The sequence below is a fragment of the Tachypleus tridentatus genome, chromosome 8 (assembly GCF_004210375.1).
Source record: "Tachypleus tridentatus isolate NWPU-2018 chromosome 8, ASM421037v1, whole genome shotgun sequence".
NCBI lineage: Eukaryota > Metazoa > Arthropoda > Merostomata > Xiphosura > Limulidae > Tachypleus > Tachypleus tridentatus.
Window position 1 is genome coordinate 152270955 of NC_134832.1, and position 18062 is coordinate 152289016.

An 18062-nucleotide genomic window follows, 5' to 3' on the forward strand; every position below is an offset into this window, starting at 1 on the left:
GAAGACTAGGAAAACTCTCATGTATGCCATCAAGTAAGAAGAAAGGTAAGGACTTCTGGAAGACTATGAAAACTCTCATGTATGCCATCAAGTAAGAAGAAAGGTAAGGACTTCTGGAAGACTAGGAAAACTCTCATGTATGCCATCAAGTAAGAAGAAAGGTAAGGACTTCTGGAAGACTAGGAAAACTCTCATGTATGCCATCAAATAAGAAGAAAGGTAAAGATTTTGGAAGACTAGGAAAACTCCCATGTATGCCATCAAGTAAGAAGAAAGGTAAGGACTTCTGGAAGACTAGGAAAACTCTCATGTATGCCATCAAATAAGAAGAAAGGTAAAGATTTTGGAAGACTAGGAAAACTCCCATGTATGCCATCAAGTAAGAAGAAGGTAAGGACTCTGGAAGACTAGGAAAACTCTCATGTATGCCATCAAGTAAGAAGAAAGGTAAGGACTTCTGGGAACTAGGAAAACTCTCATGTATGCCATCAAGTAAGAAGAAAGGTAGGGACTTCTGGAAGACTAGGAAAACTCTCATGTATGCCATCAAGTAAGAAGAAAGGTAAGGACTTCTGGAAGACTAGGAAAACTCTCATGTATGCCATCAAGTAAGAAGAAAGGTAAGGACTTCTGGAAGACTAGGAAAACTCTCATGTATGCCATCAAGTAAGAAGAAAGGTAAAGATTTTGGAAGACTAAGAAAACTCCCATGTATGCCATCAAGTAAGAAGAAAGGTAAGGACTTCTGGAAGACTAGAAAAACTCTCATGTATGCCATCAAGTAAGAAGAAAGGTAAGGATTTTTGGAAGACTAGGAAAACTCCCATGTATGCCATCAAGTAAGAAGGAAGGTAAGGACTTCTGGAAGACTAGGAAAACTCCCATGCATGCCATCAAGTAAGAAGGAAGGTAAGGACTTCTGGAAGACTAGGAAAACTCCCATGTATGCCATCAAGTAAGAAGGAAGGTAAGGACTTCTGGAAGACTAGGAAAACTCCCATGTATGCCATCAAGTAAGAAGAAAGGTAGGGACTTCTGGAAGACTAGGGAAACTCTCATGTATGCCATCAAGTAAGAAGAAAGGTAAGGACTTCTGGAAGACTAGGAAAACTCTCATGTATGCCATCAAGTAAGAAGAAAGGTAAGGACTTCTGGAAGACTAGGAAAACTCTCATGTATGCTACAGAACAGCGAATCAACAGCTGACAAAACACATTTGTATTTAATTACAGAACGAAGTTATTTCTAAAGTTGCATACTAGTTTTGTGTTTTATTATTATTTATTTGTACTACTTGATAATAAATCTTGTTGACAGATGTTTGTAAGTCTCCAATTTCAATTTCGACCTGATTAACTGGTGTGGTTTTCCAGTGAAATTGTTCTAGTGAAACGAAGACCGACAATTTTTAAATATCTTTTTCTCGCAAGTTTTGAATAAGACTACACTTGACACACTGAATTTATTTACAGATGCCCAGTTGTCCACTTTATTGTGTTGGATAAATATTTAATATTTATAAAATATATTTATTTTTAGTATATCCATTAATTAATTAGACATACGTAGATATTTTGTGTTTTTAGTTTGTGAAGTTAAAACTAACATAAATCTTCTTACTAACAAAACTTTGAGAGATTACTGGGATTGTGGCTGAAAATATTGTTAACAGCAGGGGGGTGGTCAACTAATAAATCTTTGTGTCCTGATACTAGGAGTTTTTATTTTCACATTACATACTATTATGTAGTCTAGCATATTAATAACTCTGTCAGTTACTAAGTTAAGTTTTAGTTCTGATCTATTAAGTAGCTTTCTTTGATCAGAAATGAATGAGGTCAGTGTAACTATTTTATTGTTACGTTAAACATGGAAGTGACACAAGAGTTGGTTTTAGTCTTCCACTTAACCTAATTACACAGTTGTTGTGGTGAGTGTAGATATTTGGGAGCCCATGGGGCATAACATAAGGGCAAAATATTTTACATATCTTTTATGTAAGATATGTGTGTATGTGTGAAGTTCTCAGTATACCCATATATTCAACCATGTAATATGACCCGAATTTGACCAAATTTTGTGTAAAATTTTTGTACCAGATAACTACAGTTGTTCATCTCTTCAATTCTACTGTAACAGACAACCACAGTTGTTAAATCTGTTCAAGTTAACTGTAACAAGACAACTCTGGTTGTTTAATCTGTTGATGTTTACTGTCATATAGACAACTGCAGTTACTCACTATGTTTATACACATAGTTATAATTCTGTGTAATAGAGATAGTATATGAACTTCAGATCATATTAATACTCAGTTCAAGGTTTGATTCATGTAGAAAGATGGAAATGATTTGATAGTTTGACTAGAGCAAAAGGAAAATTCCCACATATTTTAACTTCATCGGTATAAACTTTGAGTAATAGTTATATCTTAAAAGTAATTGCTTATTCTAAAGTAATAAAACTTTTCTCAGGGGAATTACTGATTTGGAAAGTACTGACAAATTGTGTGCATCACTTTAGCTACAGAGAATTACAAACAAGTTTGTCTAAACTAATGTGAAATTGGTAGTGAATGCTAACAAATCTTCAAGGTCAGCCAACATGTTCAGATGCATAACAAACTTTAATGTCAACATATTCCTTAATATACAGTTAATTATATCTGTACTTATTGAAAAAAAGAGAGAAACCAGAGATGTCATGATCTATAGCAGTAAAATACTTTGAAAAGCTGTGATCACAGTAGATCACAATATATTTATTTTTAAGGGGTGCCTTTAAATTGAAGGTAAATAAGAAATCTTCAGTGTTAATTTTATAGAGGATACCGTATTTTTACTGGGTAAGCATCATCAGTAATTTCTGTTAACATGTATAATTTTGACATGTTTCTGTCACACCAGAAATTATGTACCCATTGGTGAGTTGTACATGAACTGAACTTACCCTAACAAAGGAGGAGATGTTTAGTTCTTCTTTGCCTCAAATTTCTGAAACTATTTCCCAGTCGTTGCTTTTATACCTTTTATATGATTAAAAAACAAAACATCTTAAAGCATTGCATAGACTGTGATACTGAATGATGTGTGAAATGATTAGCAATTATAACTCAAGAGATCAAACGGCAGGTGAGAACAATGCACTGTTGAAGTGATAATAATTTATATTAATAATAATAAAGATAAAAATACGAACCAATGAGGTCACAAGTGGTTTGATAAGGTGATGTAGATCAGTGAAGTGATTTGAATTATTAATAATATGTTAAAAGTTATATCTAAGCAAGATGAAGCATTTTGATTAACATCTGATAGGAGTTACTGTACTTGTGAATTGTTGTGATGGTCCCTCAGTTTTTAAATCATTGACTATCAAGATATCTAAGAATGAGCAGTTTTGAGGAATTGAATCAGCATTTGGTCAGCAAAATTTGTTGTTATTTTTCAAGATTAATGTACCTTGGTCTTACATTATTAAAATACTTTAATTGCTTAAATCAAATGTAAATAGTAAGTTTTTATTAATAAGGCGAACTGCACAAAATGTGGAGAAACATTTTTTAACCTTTTGAGTGATTTGTTGTTTTCATGGTTTTTCTTGTTAATTTATTTTTCATTAATAATGGAAAGAGTTATTAAGATGTTTATATGGTAAAAGCTAAGTAACAGAATGACAAAATTTTAATTCGCTTTCTGATTTTGTCAGAATAATATTGCTTATGGATTAGTGAATTTGTAGATCAGTCTATCAAAGATGTTTCACTGTGAGATTAAAAAGGGTTCAGACTTGGTGCAGAAAAAGTGTTGTATGGCTAGTTGCTAACAATACTTGTTCTGTAAGGTAAATTGATACAGTTTCTCATTTGCTCAGTTTCAATATGCATTTTTCCTTGTTACAGTATCATAAAGATTAGAAGTTTACGGTATTGTTCTCTCGTGCAGGTAAAAAACAGCAAATTGTCCTTTTGTTCATTGAATAAATGGGTTGGAAATAGACATTTGATTCAATCATAATAAAAACATCTTATCTGTTGGTCACAATTAACCAAGTACTGATAAATACCAACCAAACTAGCATATCAGTAAAATGATGAATTTCAGTCCAAAAGTAATTATTTACCATAATGGATGATGATAATGGTAGAATGATGAAAAACTAAGAAGATAAATTTCAGTTGTTTTTTTTAATTCGTTCTGTTTGCTTGTTTGAACATTTCTGACATTATGAATGGTGTGTCTCTTGTTGTTATTTTATTTATATTCCATATCCTGATTCTGATAAGAAGCAGTTTCTGTAGATCTTACCTTCTCTTCTGTCATATGATTACAAACAGATGGAAGTAAAATATTTCGTTCAATATGCAAATTTTATGTGACAACTTTAACCAGAAGCAAGATACTTGCTCATAGTTTATAAAATCGTCTTGGCTTTGATCTAAAACATCTTTAGCCATCTGATGATTATCAGTTTTAACATCCTGTTAATAAAATAATTTATCAATGACTTGCCTCATCTGTCACTCATTTATCAGTCTTAATGTCCTGTTAATAAGATAATTAATCAATGATTTGCCTCATCTGTCAATCATTTATCAGTTTTAATATCCTTTTAATAAGATAATTAATCATTGAGTTGCCTCATCTGTCACTCATTTATCAGTTTTAATGTCCTGCTAATAAAATAGTTCAATGACTTTTCTCATCTGTCAATCACATATCAGTTTTAATATCCTGGTAATAAGATGATTAATCAATGACTTGCCTCATCTGTCAATCATTTATCAGTTTTAATATCCTGTTAATAAAATAGTTCAATGACTTGTCCCATCTGTCACTCATTTATCAGTTTTAATGTCCTGTTAATAAGATAATTAATCAATGACTTGCTTCATCTGTCACTCATTTATCAGTTTTAACATCTGTTAATAAAATAGTTAATCAATGACTTGTCTCATCTGTCAATCACTTATCAGTCTTAATGTCCTGTTAATAAGATAAGTATTCAATGACTTTTCCCATTTGTCACTCATTTATTAGTTTTAATGTCCTGTTCATAAGATAGTTAATGAATGACTTGTCTCATCTGTCAATCATTCATCACTTTTAATGTCCTGCTAATAAAATAGTTAATCAATGGCATGTCTCATCTGTCAATCACTTATCAGTTTCAATGTCCTTTTAATAAAATAGTTATTCTAACTTTGCTCTAATATTAATAATTTATGGTTAATGCACTCTTGAAATTTCACATGACAAACGTCTAGGTATCAGTGTTTTGGTTTGTGAAAGTTTTTCTATGCCATAGATTGAGACAAGATTTTATTTTTCATCAGGAGCAACATGGAACTTGTACATGTTGATAGCAGTAGTTGCACACATACATACATTTTCTCTGATCGTACGTTGACTAAAAGCATTAAGGTGGTAATGAGTCTTAATCATCTAACTCACCTTATTCTCTGTATTAACTGTGACTTAAAACTGGAACAGTGATTTTCCCTGAAAATTATACACAATATCTATTCCATATTCATAGGGATGCTTTGTCACATGGCTAAAATTAAGAGAACTTACTTTCTGTAACTATTTTCTTGAGAACTTGTACTTTTTTTTTTACCAAGAATGGTGAACAGTGTGCATAAGACATGCCTGCTCTCTTCACATTTTCATAAAGTGGTAGATTGTATCATTAGTAATTAAAGTGCCAAATTGCTTTAATTATATCCAACATATTTAAAATAAATATTTAAACATAGGACAAAAGACCATTCAGAAAACTTAGTGTAAAAAGTATGAAAAGAACACACACAAAATAGTGCACTCTTCAAGTGGTATGTTTGTTAATCTTACAGTATGTATATATATTATAACCATAAAATATTCAAGTGGTATGTTTGTTAATCTTACAGTATGTATATATATTATATTATAAAATATTCAAGTGGTATGTTTGTTTATCTTACAGTATGTATATATATTATAACCATAAAATATTCAAGTGGTATGTTTGTTTATCTTACAGTATGTATATATATTATAACCATAAAATATTCAAGTGGTATGTTTGTTAATCTTACAGTATGTATATATATTATAACCATAAAATATTCAAGCCATAAACCAAAACACATTAACATGAAATATTTTTTAAAAGAATTTTTTTAAATATATTGCACATTTTTTGAAAAGAAAGGGATCCTAGGGTACAAGGTACAACGTGGGATTATAAAATATGTCCTAGGTTTTGGAGGTGACTGTAGAAGTAGGACCCACATAGCAGTGGGGGTACACCATCTCTTAACCTCCAGTTTGCTAGTTTCACATAAGAATATTGGAAATTAGGAGTGCGAGAGGTGGGTGATCAAGCTCACAATGTCTTACATCTATATCACCCTTCACTGCCTGCAGACAGTTGTGGGAAGGTTACTACTCTCCCAAGTTAGAATGTGTATGTATACAGTTTTAAATGAGTCTTCAAATGCTCTGTGTTTGTTAATCGTACCCTTACAGTATGTGTATAGTTTTAAACGACTCTTCAAGTACTGTGTTTGTTATCTTACCCTTACAGTATGTATATGTATTCAGTTTTAAAGTACTGTGTGTTTGTTAATCTTATATGTCATATCAATAAAATGTGGAATGGGGGAGAAACTTTCAATTATAGAACCTATTGTAAGGAATGTGCAGGAGCTTTGTAGTATTCAGGTACGTCAATATCTAGCAGGTGAGTTCATGTAGCTGAGAATAAAATTAACATGGGCAGCATAGAAATCACAAATTCATAAACATACAAATAGCTGAAAGCTTTATTAGTACTCCAAGTAAAGTTAGTCTTATTTTTTACAATTCAGTATTGAAAACTAACTGGTTGTTGGAACAAAACATAATCAAAGTGACGACGAGCAAGAAAAATAAACACCTGTTAGTTCAGATCATGAATACTGAACAACTGTTACTTTACTGATGGCAGTAGTCAATTTCATACTTACATTCCAGGAATATGATACTCAGACTTGGTTAGCCTATTCAATCTGAGCACCATCTTTTGAACTGAATATGACCACATTCATGACAGTAGTTTGTTCAGTTTTCCAGAATTAAAAACAGACCATATTGTCTCATTCAGCTTTGAAGCAGTCTGAATGACAATAACACACTTTTTCTCAGTTGCTAAAAATTGGATCTTTATTGAATTTTAAAACCACAGGTGAACAAGAATTGTTAAAAGCTTATATAGTTAAAAAAAAATTACATATAATTTTAAAATATCACCTATGATCTTCTGAAACTACTTGAGGGAAAAATGTTTTTGCATTTTCTTCTTAATGCTTTGGCAGGTTTTCAAATCTCAATTCTTCAAGCTATCCAGGAACAAGTTAAGAAAATCTAACAGAGAAGGAGGGAACACTGTACCACATGATTTATCTTTGTCAGATGATTTTTTTTCCAAGTAAAAGTTAAAGGAGCCATGTATAATGACAAACCCACTGATAAACTTGGGCAATTTAATATTTTTACTCTGATTACAACAAAAAATTGTGCTAAAAATTGAAATGTCTGGTCATCCTACATGGAGGTCATGCATAACACAGAGCCAGCAAGCACATGCCTATGGAAAAAGTTTCACAGTGTGTCTGTGCATGTGTTTTCTTAAGGTACAGAATCATCACAACATTCTTATGTTCAGCTTATGAGAATGTACCCAATTATATGTGTACAAAATCAACATAAAAAAAGTTAGATGTGCCTAATTACATTTGTAGAGTTGATGTATGTTTACAAATAAAGTTTATTGAAACATTACAATCTTTTCTAAACTAGATAGGATAGGGTTAAATGAGATGAGGTGTCACACCAACAGTATGTTTGTATGCTGTTTTAGTGAATTTATAACCATCTGCTGATTAATTGGCCTTCAGTAGTAAGTCTGTAGATTTATAATGCTAAACATTGGATGGACACAAGACAGGTAACCCATTATGTAGCTGTGTGCTTAACTACAGACAAATGAAAATAATTTATATTAATTGTATACTCAGAATTTATTTAAACAGAAAAAGTTTTAATTTTTTTGTTTAATAACATTTAAGAAATTTAAAGGTATAATACGTATCCTATGAGTTCCAGTAAATGTCTTGTAACTCATCTGTGAATGTTCTGACATGCATGATGAAGTCTTCTTAACTTAAAAAGCACTTAATGTATTAATCATTGGATTTTCACTTTAAACATTTTAGTATGGAATTAATGTGAGTAGTATATTTGTTTTTATTGTCATTTTAATTTAAAGATGTTGTTGTTGTTTTTCTGTTAATTTTGGGTATTTCTATGGTTCATTTTTTTATGTAATGTTAAAAGATTTAATTATTATATTTTTAATCAAAGATGTTTTGGGAAGGTTGAAGGGTGTAGATTTTTAGGGTTTTAGAGTATTTTTGAAATGTATGGTTATTTATATTGACTGGTGTTTCTAAAATCTGCCCTAGTACATTCCACTGTCATTTGGTTTTGAGGTGAATTTAAAAGATCTAAACATTCAAGTGAAATAAATAGAGCTAGGCCATTAGTAGAATTTGTTAATTGATTTATCTAGTATATTTGGCCAGTTGATTATTTTCACATGAGTTTAGGATAGTAGAAATAATAAAAAATGACACTAACATAGTAGGAATAACCAGAAATACTAGCTTTAATTAGTTTATTTTCATTAGGCATGACACTAACCAGTTAAACTGAACAACATTGAAATAGTTAAAGATAGCAAGAATAGATATATTTCAATTACTTGGATAGTTCGATTAATGAAATACAGTGATAACTAATTACTCTGGTTTAATTAGTTAATAATGTTCATGGCATTAATCAGTTATTCATAAATTTTTGTTAATTTATTATTATGTATAATACTAATGGATATAAGCAATGCTGAAGGTGAGTGATTAATCAAATCAGTCGCACAGCTTTAGGTCTTACAACAAGCAGAATTTTAAAATTCTAGGCAGTGATCATAAATTGAAAATTGCTTGGATGTATTTGTGTACGTGTATCTTTATAAGGTTTTATTTGGGATCCATGTAACCACACTATACAGTTGTATTGATGAATTTGTGAAACATCAACTTATTATGGTTTCCTAGTCATTTAAATTACACTTTAAAGGAAATTTTTATGAGAATTTGTTACTATGGTTTTTCATTTAATCTTACAAGCAGTTTTATGTAGTAAATTAAAAAAGTTCTTCATATTAGTTTATTTATCATCAATATGTCATTTCATCTCTTTCATGATTGTGGTCACCCTAATCGATGAAACTGTAATTCATCTGATATAATTAAACTTCACATTGTTTTTTGTAGATGGCACCAAAACACTGCGAAAGTTGTTGAGTTTTGCTGTTGGTGGATTGTTGGGTGATATATTTATACATCTACTCCCAGAAGCATGGAATAACTTACACAAAGGTAACTGTTTTTCATATAGTTACATCTGTTTCTAAAAACACTTATGTAAATTAGTTACTGAAATATTATGTCCCGAAACATTTGACGGTATTACCTGGTACTAACTAGTAACAATTTCTGATTAAATGTATAGATAGATATCAGATATATTTTTATGTCAGAAAGCTTACAATGATATCAATTTTTTAAAGAAGTAACCAGTTATGAAAACCAGATGTTACATTGCAAATTAAGTAACAGATTGTAGACTGAACTAAATTTTTTAAAACTGTGGCCTTAGTGTATGGATAAGCAGGATTTGTTTCATACTGAGACTACATAGACACTTAGTTAAGATATTAAAGTAATTTAGATTATATCACATTCACCTGATACATGTTTCAAGACATTCTATCTGATAGATTCACTCACATAAATCTGTAGCCATCTGATGGTATAAACAGTGCATATAGTAAAGATAAATTTATTGAGCAATAATGATAGTTTTCAGTTATGATGTCACATGCTACGAATATTGTCCTAATATTAAAATGTATTTCAATTCTATGTGAGCTAAATAAACAAGTTCAGATAATTGTTTTCTAACATACTAAACAGTAGTTATTTAAAGTTTAGGAACATCATACTTAGTTTTTTAATAAAACTATTCTTGTTCTAATATTCATCAGTTAAACTGGTGAGAAATTTATTCTGATCTAAAAGTTCTCTTTTGTTCTAAAAATTCACAGGCACTTATGGTACAATAAGTACAATGAATCAATATATGTAATTAGTTTTTATATAACATACATTACATTCAGTGTTGCATTACAGTAATAAATCAGTGTATCTAAAACGAAAGTATATGGAAAAGACAATGATCTACTGAAACTAAATACTTTTATATTGAGGTATTCTGTAAATTTAACCAATAAACATGTAATATTTCAAGCCTGGTGGTAAAAGCACTATTTATATAATTTTTTGGTGTTGAAAGATACCACATTTTTATAACCCTTTTTTTCTATTAAAACAAAGTAACTTATCAGCAGAGGAAGGGTGTAATTTTGAATGCACAGCTACAAGGTGGTTCCTGAAATATTTGTTCTTGTTTGTTATGAAGTAACTTCATTTATACCACTGTGTTGCTACAGACAAGCTTGAGAAAACATTCCAATGTTGAAACACTTGTCAGAATAAACATGCTCGAATGTGTTGTAGGTGAACATGATGTAGTTGTCCATCTAGCATTGAACATGGTGGAATATGTTGTAGGTAAGCATGATGTAGTTATCCATCAGTCATTGAACCTGGTGAAATATGTTGTAGGTGAGTATGAAGTTGGTGTCTGTCAGTCATTGAACATGGTGGAATATGTTGTAGGTAAGCATGATGTAGTTGTCCATCAGTCATTGAACCTGGTGAAATATGTTGTAGGTGAGTATGAAGTTGGTGTCTGTCAGTCATTGAACATGGTGGAATATGTTGTAGGTAAGCATGATGTAGTTGTCCATCTAGCGTTCAACATGGTGGAATATGTTGTAGGTAAGCATGATGTAGTTGTCCATCTAGCGTTCAACATGGTGGAATATGTTGTAGGTAAGCATGATGTAGTTGTCCATCTAGCATTCAACATGGTGGAATATGTTGTAGGTAAGCATGATGTAGTTGTCCATCTAGCATTCAACATGGTGGAATATGTTGTAGGTGAGCATGATGTATCTGTCCATCAGTCATTGAATATGGTGGAATATATTGTAGGTGAGCATGATGTAGTTGTCCATCTATCATCAAATGTGGTGGAATATGTTGTAGGTGAGCGTGATGTAATTGTCCATCAGTCATTGAACCTGATGAAATATGTTGTAGGTGAGCACAATTTAATTGCCCATCAGTCATTGAACCTGGTGGAATATGTTGTAGGTGAGTATGAAGTTGGTGTCTGTCAGTCATTGAACATGGTGGAATATGTTGTAGGTAAGCATGATGTAGTTGTCCATCTAGCATTCAACATGGTGGAATATGTTGTAGGTAAGCATGATGTAATTGTCCATCTAGCATTCAACATGGTGGAATATGTTGTAGGTGAGCATGATGTAGTTGTTCATCTAGCGTTCAACATGGTGGAATATGTTGTAGGTAAGCACGATGTAGTTGTCCATCTAGCATTCAACATGGTAGAATATGTTGTAGGTGAGCATGATCTATCTGTCCATCAATCATTGAATAAGGTGGAGTATATTGTAGATGAGCACGATGTAGTTGTCCATCAGTCATTTAACCTCATGGAATATGTTGTAGGTGAGCACGATGTAGTTGTCCATCAGTCATTGAGCATGGTGAAATGTGTGTAATTAAACCTAACTGGAATATGTCACAGGTGAACATGATTTAGTTGTCCATCATGTAAGTTATTTTAAGATATTAAAAATTCGATTAATTGACATTAACTTCTAAAAAAAACCAAACTCCCTTTGTAGATCAGAGCTAACACTAGGCATGAATATATCTGATTTAGTGTTCTGGTTTTTATATACTTACTGGTAGTGATTACAGTTCATTAGTTTTGCACCTTTATTATTAGTGATATATTTGGTTGATATCCTAGTTTTGCACCTTTATTAGTAGTGATATATTTGGTTGATATCCTACTTTTGCACCTTTATTATTAGTGATATATTTGGTTGATATCCTAATGAAAATTATGAGTTTTTTTTCGCCAACCCAGAGATTTAGGATAGACATGTATTAAACTAACAATGCAATATAATCCTTATAATAAAAGTGTGCAGTAGTAATATTAAATTAAAATATACATGTAAAACATTCTAATCACTGTTGTTATTGTATTTGCTAACAGTGCAGAATATTGCTTGTAAAAAATATATAAAAGTTTAAAACTTTAAATTATTTTGTAACTGGTTGCAAGAAACTGTAAGTGATGTGTACAGTATACAAAGTTTGATAAAAAAATAAATTATGAACATATGTAAAGTGTGTATCTTCTTTGTTTCAGTGGGACCAGATCCCCATACAGCTCATATGCATTTGGGATTTCTGGTGCTATTAGGCCTTTTTACCTTCATCATTGTTGAAAAAATTTTTGCATATTCTAAAGAGGTTTGTATTTATGGGAGTTTATTAACAAAGTATTTGAACAATATTATAGCTCAATTAGAGTAGATCATAGATTAAGATACACATTAGAATGATCCATAGATTATATACCTTTTACAAAAATCCATAGATTTAAATGCACTTTAGAATGATCCATAGATTTGAGTGCATGTTAGAACAGTTGATTGAGTGAAATGTACTGTAGAATGTTTGATTGATTCATATGTACAGTGGAATGGTTGATTGATGTAAATACACATTGAAATGAGTAAAGTGATATTAATAAGAACTAAATGGCTCGTGTATAGACACAGTTAAAGTGTAGTAAGTTGTTTGGTGTTATTGATTTAAGGTTGCAATAAGAGTTTATATATTTGTACTCAAGTTGATTTAGTCCCTAAATGACATCCAACTTGACTGATATTTTGTTTTGGATCCACATGTGTAATAACATTGATAGTTTGTTTTTTAACCTTGATTTACTTGGCTTTGGATAATACATAGTTTATTTACACCAGGTGGTATATAAGTTGAGTTACATGTGGTATAGTTATTTCCATGTGTGTAGTAATTCAGTGCCATTATTTACATTTAACATTTCAACATCTGATACCTTCTAGTTTTACAGAATTTAATTTAATTTGGTTACATTCTGTATAATGTACTTTCACATTATTTGAAACTTTATTAATAACACTGGGTTGGTACCTTCCCTGTTCATTTTTAACACACACAAGCATGGTGTCATTTAACCTCTTTATTACTTGAAAAATCAACAGAGGCACACATAATCATGTTGTCCACATACATCTGGACATTAGTTATGAAAGACTAGTGGTAATGTTAAGTAAAACCTAGTCTTCTTATAACCAACTAAGCAAAGTAACTTCAGTGACATAGTGTAGTGTTAATATAGTTATAGCTCAACTGTAATTATTTACACTTCCCTTTAAAGGACTTGAAGGAAAAACTGATATTGATTCTGGTTAAACAAACTCTTCTAAACTATTTATGGACTTGATTGCTTGTGGGTTCACAACATTTTAATTAAACGGTCATTAATAGTGTATGTAAAAAAACAATTATCATAAATATTGATATTAATTCAGATAATTACTGTTGAAACCCTATATATATATATATTTTGCAGAAAAATATTTATTTCATACAGGGTATTGCAACAGGCAAAAAAACAAAGTTATCAGTATGATGCAGTAATTGGTCTTTATAGATAGTGAATTCTATAAAATCAAAATAGTAACTTGAAAGTTAAAAACTTCATGCATGTGACATTGTACGTTAATTATGCAATTTGGCTTTTGTTTAATTTTTTTATTGATTCAATAATGCAACAGAAATATTGGAAAATTAAAAAGATATTTTTGTTTGTTTAGGTTGAAGACACAGAAAAAACATCTGTTATGGCAAACTCTACTGAATTTATAACAAACAAAGAACCTAAAAACATAGAAGAGAAAGAAGATTGTGTTGAAGATATCACTAAGGAACAGAAGAATGGATGTTCACATGTACAGACTAGTGAGCAGAAGAGTTCTGATTCTGCACCAAATAAATCTGCCAATATTCATGTATGTATTCACTTTGTTGATTTTTAATATTTCTTGTTTAACCTGATTTTAAGCTAATTTGTCAATTTTTGGAGTCAGAGAATATGTTTTCAGAATCTAGCTGGAAAATGAATGAGAAACTGCTTTTACCTGTCAGCATTCAGGGTGCCATCAGTTTTGTGTGTGGACCTCCAACACCACTGGCTGAGATTCAACCCATAATTGTGTTGCACATTGACTGTTGATTGATTGTTTTTATCTCATTCATTGAATGAATTATCATTGACTTTTACAAAAATTGAATTTGGATACTCCTGTGAAGGGAATCCTCCTTTGGCTTGGCTTATCCCATTGCTTGAAGACTTATCCCTGCTTCTACCTTTTGATTTGATTACCTTTTCAAAGCAGCACTTTATCAAGGAACTACACATCCTGTTTAGGCTAGATTGTATCTTACAGTTTGGAATTAACATTCAGAATTATATTTTTAACTCGATCATTGTCTAATTCTTTATTTGAATGTTGTGCATTATTATCAAGAGCGTACTCTAAGTGATTTAGCATCATTTTTAAAGAGTTTTAGTTTTCTATTATTAGTGTTACTTGACATCACTGAGAATACTTATTATTCTTTAGAATTCCCACATGCTTGTACCAAGGGCATGTCATAAGGGTTCTGCTTGAATGAACATACTGACCAAATTTAGGGTCTGGAATAACTGTCATGTTGCTCCGTACAGTCTTAACTATATAGAAAGAAACTAGCATATGGTACCAGTATATGCTAGAAGAAATCAATTTAATAGCACTCCACAAATCTTAATAAAAACAGTGATTAACATTATTAAACTTTGTTGTCATGCCACGGCTCAAAAAGCATAGAGAATTATCATTAGAGCAGAGAGATCACATAAACACTTTATGTGGTGCTGGTTGGACTCTACAACAAATTGCTGCATACTTGAAATGCTCTACAAACAAACAAACAAGATATCTAAACTCAATGATACTAATGTTAAGTATCTTCATTTGTCCAGCCTTCAGGATAGAAGGAAAACTACCACTGTTCTCAAGCATGAGATAAATGACCATCTACCAAATGAATGGAAACTGTCCAGATTTACAGTATCAAGATGACTCAACAAGAATGGGATATTTGGTCATGTAGCAGTAAAAAACCTTTACTTTAGCAATCAAATATTATTAAGAGACTGCTGTTAATGTTATGGATGTATAAGTCCAAGTTTGAATTATTTTCTTTCAAAGTTTAGGTCGTACACCTTGCAGAAGAAAGTAGAGAGACAGTTGCCTCAGTGCATAGTACCTACCATGAAGCAAGGGGGAAGCAGCGTGATGATTTGAGGGTGTTTTCTTCTGTTAAGGTAACAGTGGCTATTTGCAAAATAGATGGAATAATGGACCAGTTTAAGCACTGTCAGATACTGATCCATGATTGGTATACCAGTGGATTACATATTATTTATAAAAGATTCTACTACCAAGAAGATAATGATCCTAAGCACTCATATAACCTATGTATAAATTACTTTGCTAAGAAAGAAGCTGCTGGAATCGTACAAATGATGTAATGACTCTCAAACAGCCATGATATCAACCTAGTTGAGCAGATCTTGAAGTTGATAGATCAAAAAGTTGACAAATCAAAAGTTACTTCCAAAGAAATTTATGGGAGTGTATTAGACATTTCGAGTAAAATCACAAAGGACTCTTTGATTAAGCACATTTCAGCAATGCCTGAAAGACTATCTACAGTTATTAAAGTAAAAGGGAGACACACTAAATATTTACAGTTTGTTTAAGTCAAGCACTTCCACAAAGTTTCTGTTCTATTAAATATGAAGATTAATAAACTGTTCATGTTTCACATGTGATTTACATTCCGTTGTTTTTAGAAAGTAGCCTAAAATCTAATTGTTGACTTTGTACTGACACGTTTGCACAGTACTGTACATGTAAAGGGGTATATTCACCAGGATGGTAGCACCTACAAATGTAGAGATTTACTCCTGTAGTTGTTTCTCTCAACTTGATATATATTCTTTTAAATTTTCTACATTGTAGCTCCCACTAGCACAAACCAACTCAATAAACATTATTCTAGGAACACCACCTTTTATGTGTAGTTAACTTACAAACTGATTAAGGCACAATAGAGCAAAGTAAATGTAGCTTTAAAAAATGTGGCAAGATATGCTTAAAAACTATCAACTTTTGAAACAACAGTTTCAGCTCTGTCCAAATATCTATATTTGAAGTGAGAAAAAAAAAGCAGCATAGAAAGGGATGACATTTCACAGGTCATCATTTCTCTCATCATAGAAAGGGGTGACATTTCACAGGTCATCATTTCTCTCATCATAGAAAGGGATGACATTTCACAGGTCATCATTTCTCTCATCATAGAAAGGGGTGACATTTCACAGGCCATCATTTCTCTCATCATAGAAAGGGGTGACATTTCACAGGCCATCATTTCTCTCATTATAGAAAGGGGTGACATTTCACAGGTCATCATTTCTCGTCATAGAAATGAATGACATTTCACAGGTCATCATTTCTCTCATTATAGAAAGGGGTGACATTTCACAGGTCATAATTTCTCTCATCATAGAAAGGGGTGACATTTCACAGGCCATCATTTCTCTCATCATAGAAAGGGGTGACATTTCACAGGTCATCATTTCTCTCATCATAGAAAGGGATGACATTTCACAGGTCATCATTTCTCTCATCATAGAAAGGGGTGACATTTCACAGGTCATCATTTCTCTCATCATAGAAAGGGATGACATTTCACAGGTCATCATTTCTCTCATCATAGAAAGGGATGACATTTCACAGGCCATCATTTCTCTCATCATAGAAAGGGGTGACATTTCACAGGTCATCATTTCTCTCATCATAGAAAGGGATGACATTTCACAGGTCATCATTTCTCTCATCATAGAAAGGGGTGACATTTCACAGGTCATCATTTCTCTCATCATAGAAAGGGATGACATTTCACAGGTCATCATTTCTCTCATCATAGAAAGGGATGACATTTCACAGGCCATCATTTCTCTCATCATAAAAAGGGGTGACATTTCACAGGCCATCATTTCTCTCATTATAGAAAGGGGTGACATTTCACAGGTCATCATTTCTCTCATTATAGAAAGGGGTGACATTTCACAGGTCATCATTTCTCTCATTATAGAAAGGGGTGACATTTCACAGGTCATCATTTCTCTCATCATAGAAAGGGGTGACATTTCACAGGCCATCATTTCTCTCATCATAGAAAGGGGTGACATTTCACAGGTCATCATTTCTCTCATCATAGAAAGGGGTGACATTTCACAGGTCATCATTTCTCTCATCATAGAAAGGGGTGACATTTCACAGGTCATCATTTCTCTCATCATAGAAAGGGGTGACATTTCACAGGTCATCATTTCTCTCATCATAGAAAGGGATGACATTTCACAGGTCATCATTTCTCTCATCATAGAAAGGGGTGACATTTCACAGGTCATCATTTCTCTCATCATAGAAAGGGATGACATTTCACAGGTCATCATTTTTCTCATCATAGAAAGGGGTGACATTTCACAGGTCATCATTTCTCTCATCATAGAAAGGGATGACATTTCACAGGTCATCATTTCTCTCATCATAGAAAGGGATGACATTTCACAGGTCATCATTTCTCTCATCATAGAAAGGGGTGACATTTCACAGGTCATCATTTCTCTCATCATAGAAAGGGTGACATTTCACAGGTCATCATTTCTCTCATCATAGAAAGGGATGACATTTCACAGGTCATCATTTCTCTCATCATAGAAAGGGGTGACATTTCACAGGTCATCATTTCTCTCATCATAGAAAGGGATGACATTTCACAGATCATCATTTTCTCATCATAGAAA

At 32.2% G+C, this 18062-nt stretch overlaps 1 protein-coding gene across 2 annotated transcripts in view; it reads left to right on the forward strand.

Moving 5' to 3' along the window:
- Positions 1–18062, forward strand: part of Zip99C (Zinc transporter Zip99C) — a 75562-nt gene that overhangs the window by 43283 nt on the left and 14217 nt on the right. For both annotated transcript variants that reach the window (XM_076452155.1, XM_076452156.1), the window contains exons 2-4: positions 9359–9463; positions 12459–12562; positions 13954–14148. In XM_076452155.1, coding sequence (XP_076308270.1) covers positions 9359–9463; positions 12459–12562; positions 13954–14148 — 404 coding nt within the window. The remainder of the gene's footprint in view (positions 1–9358; positions 9464–12458; positions 12563–13953; positions 14149–18062) is intronic.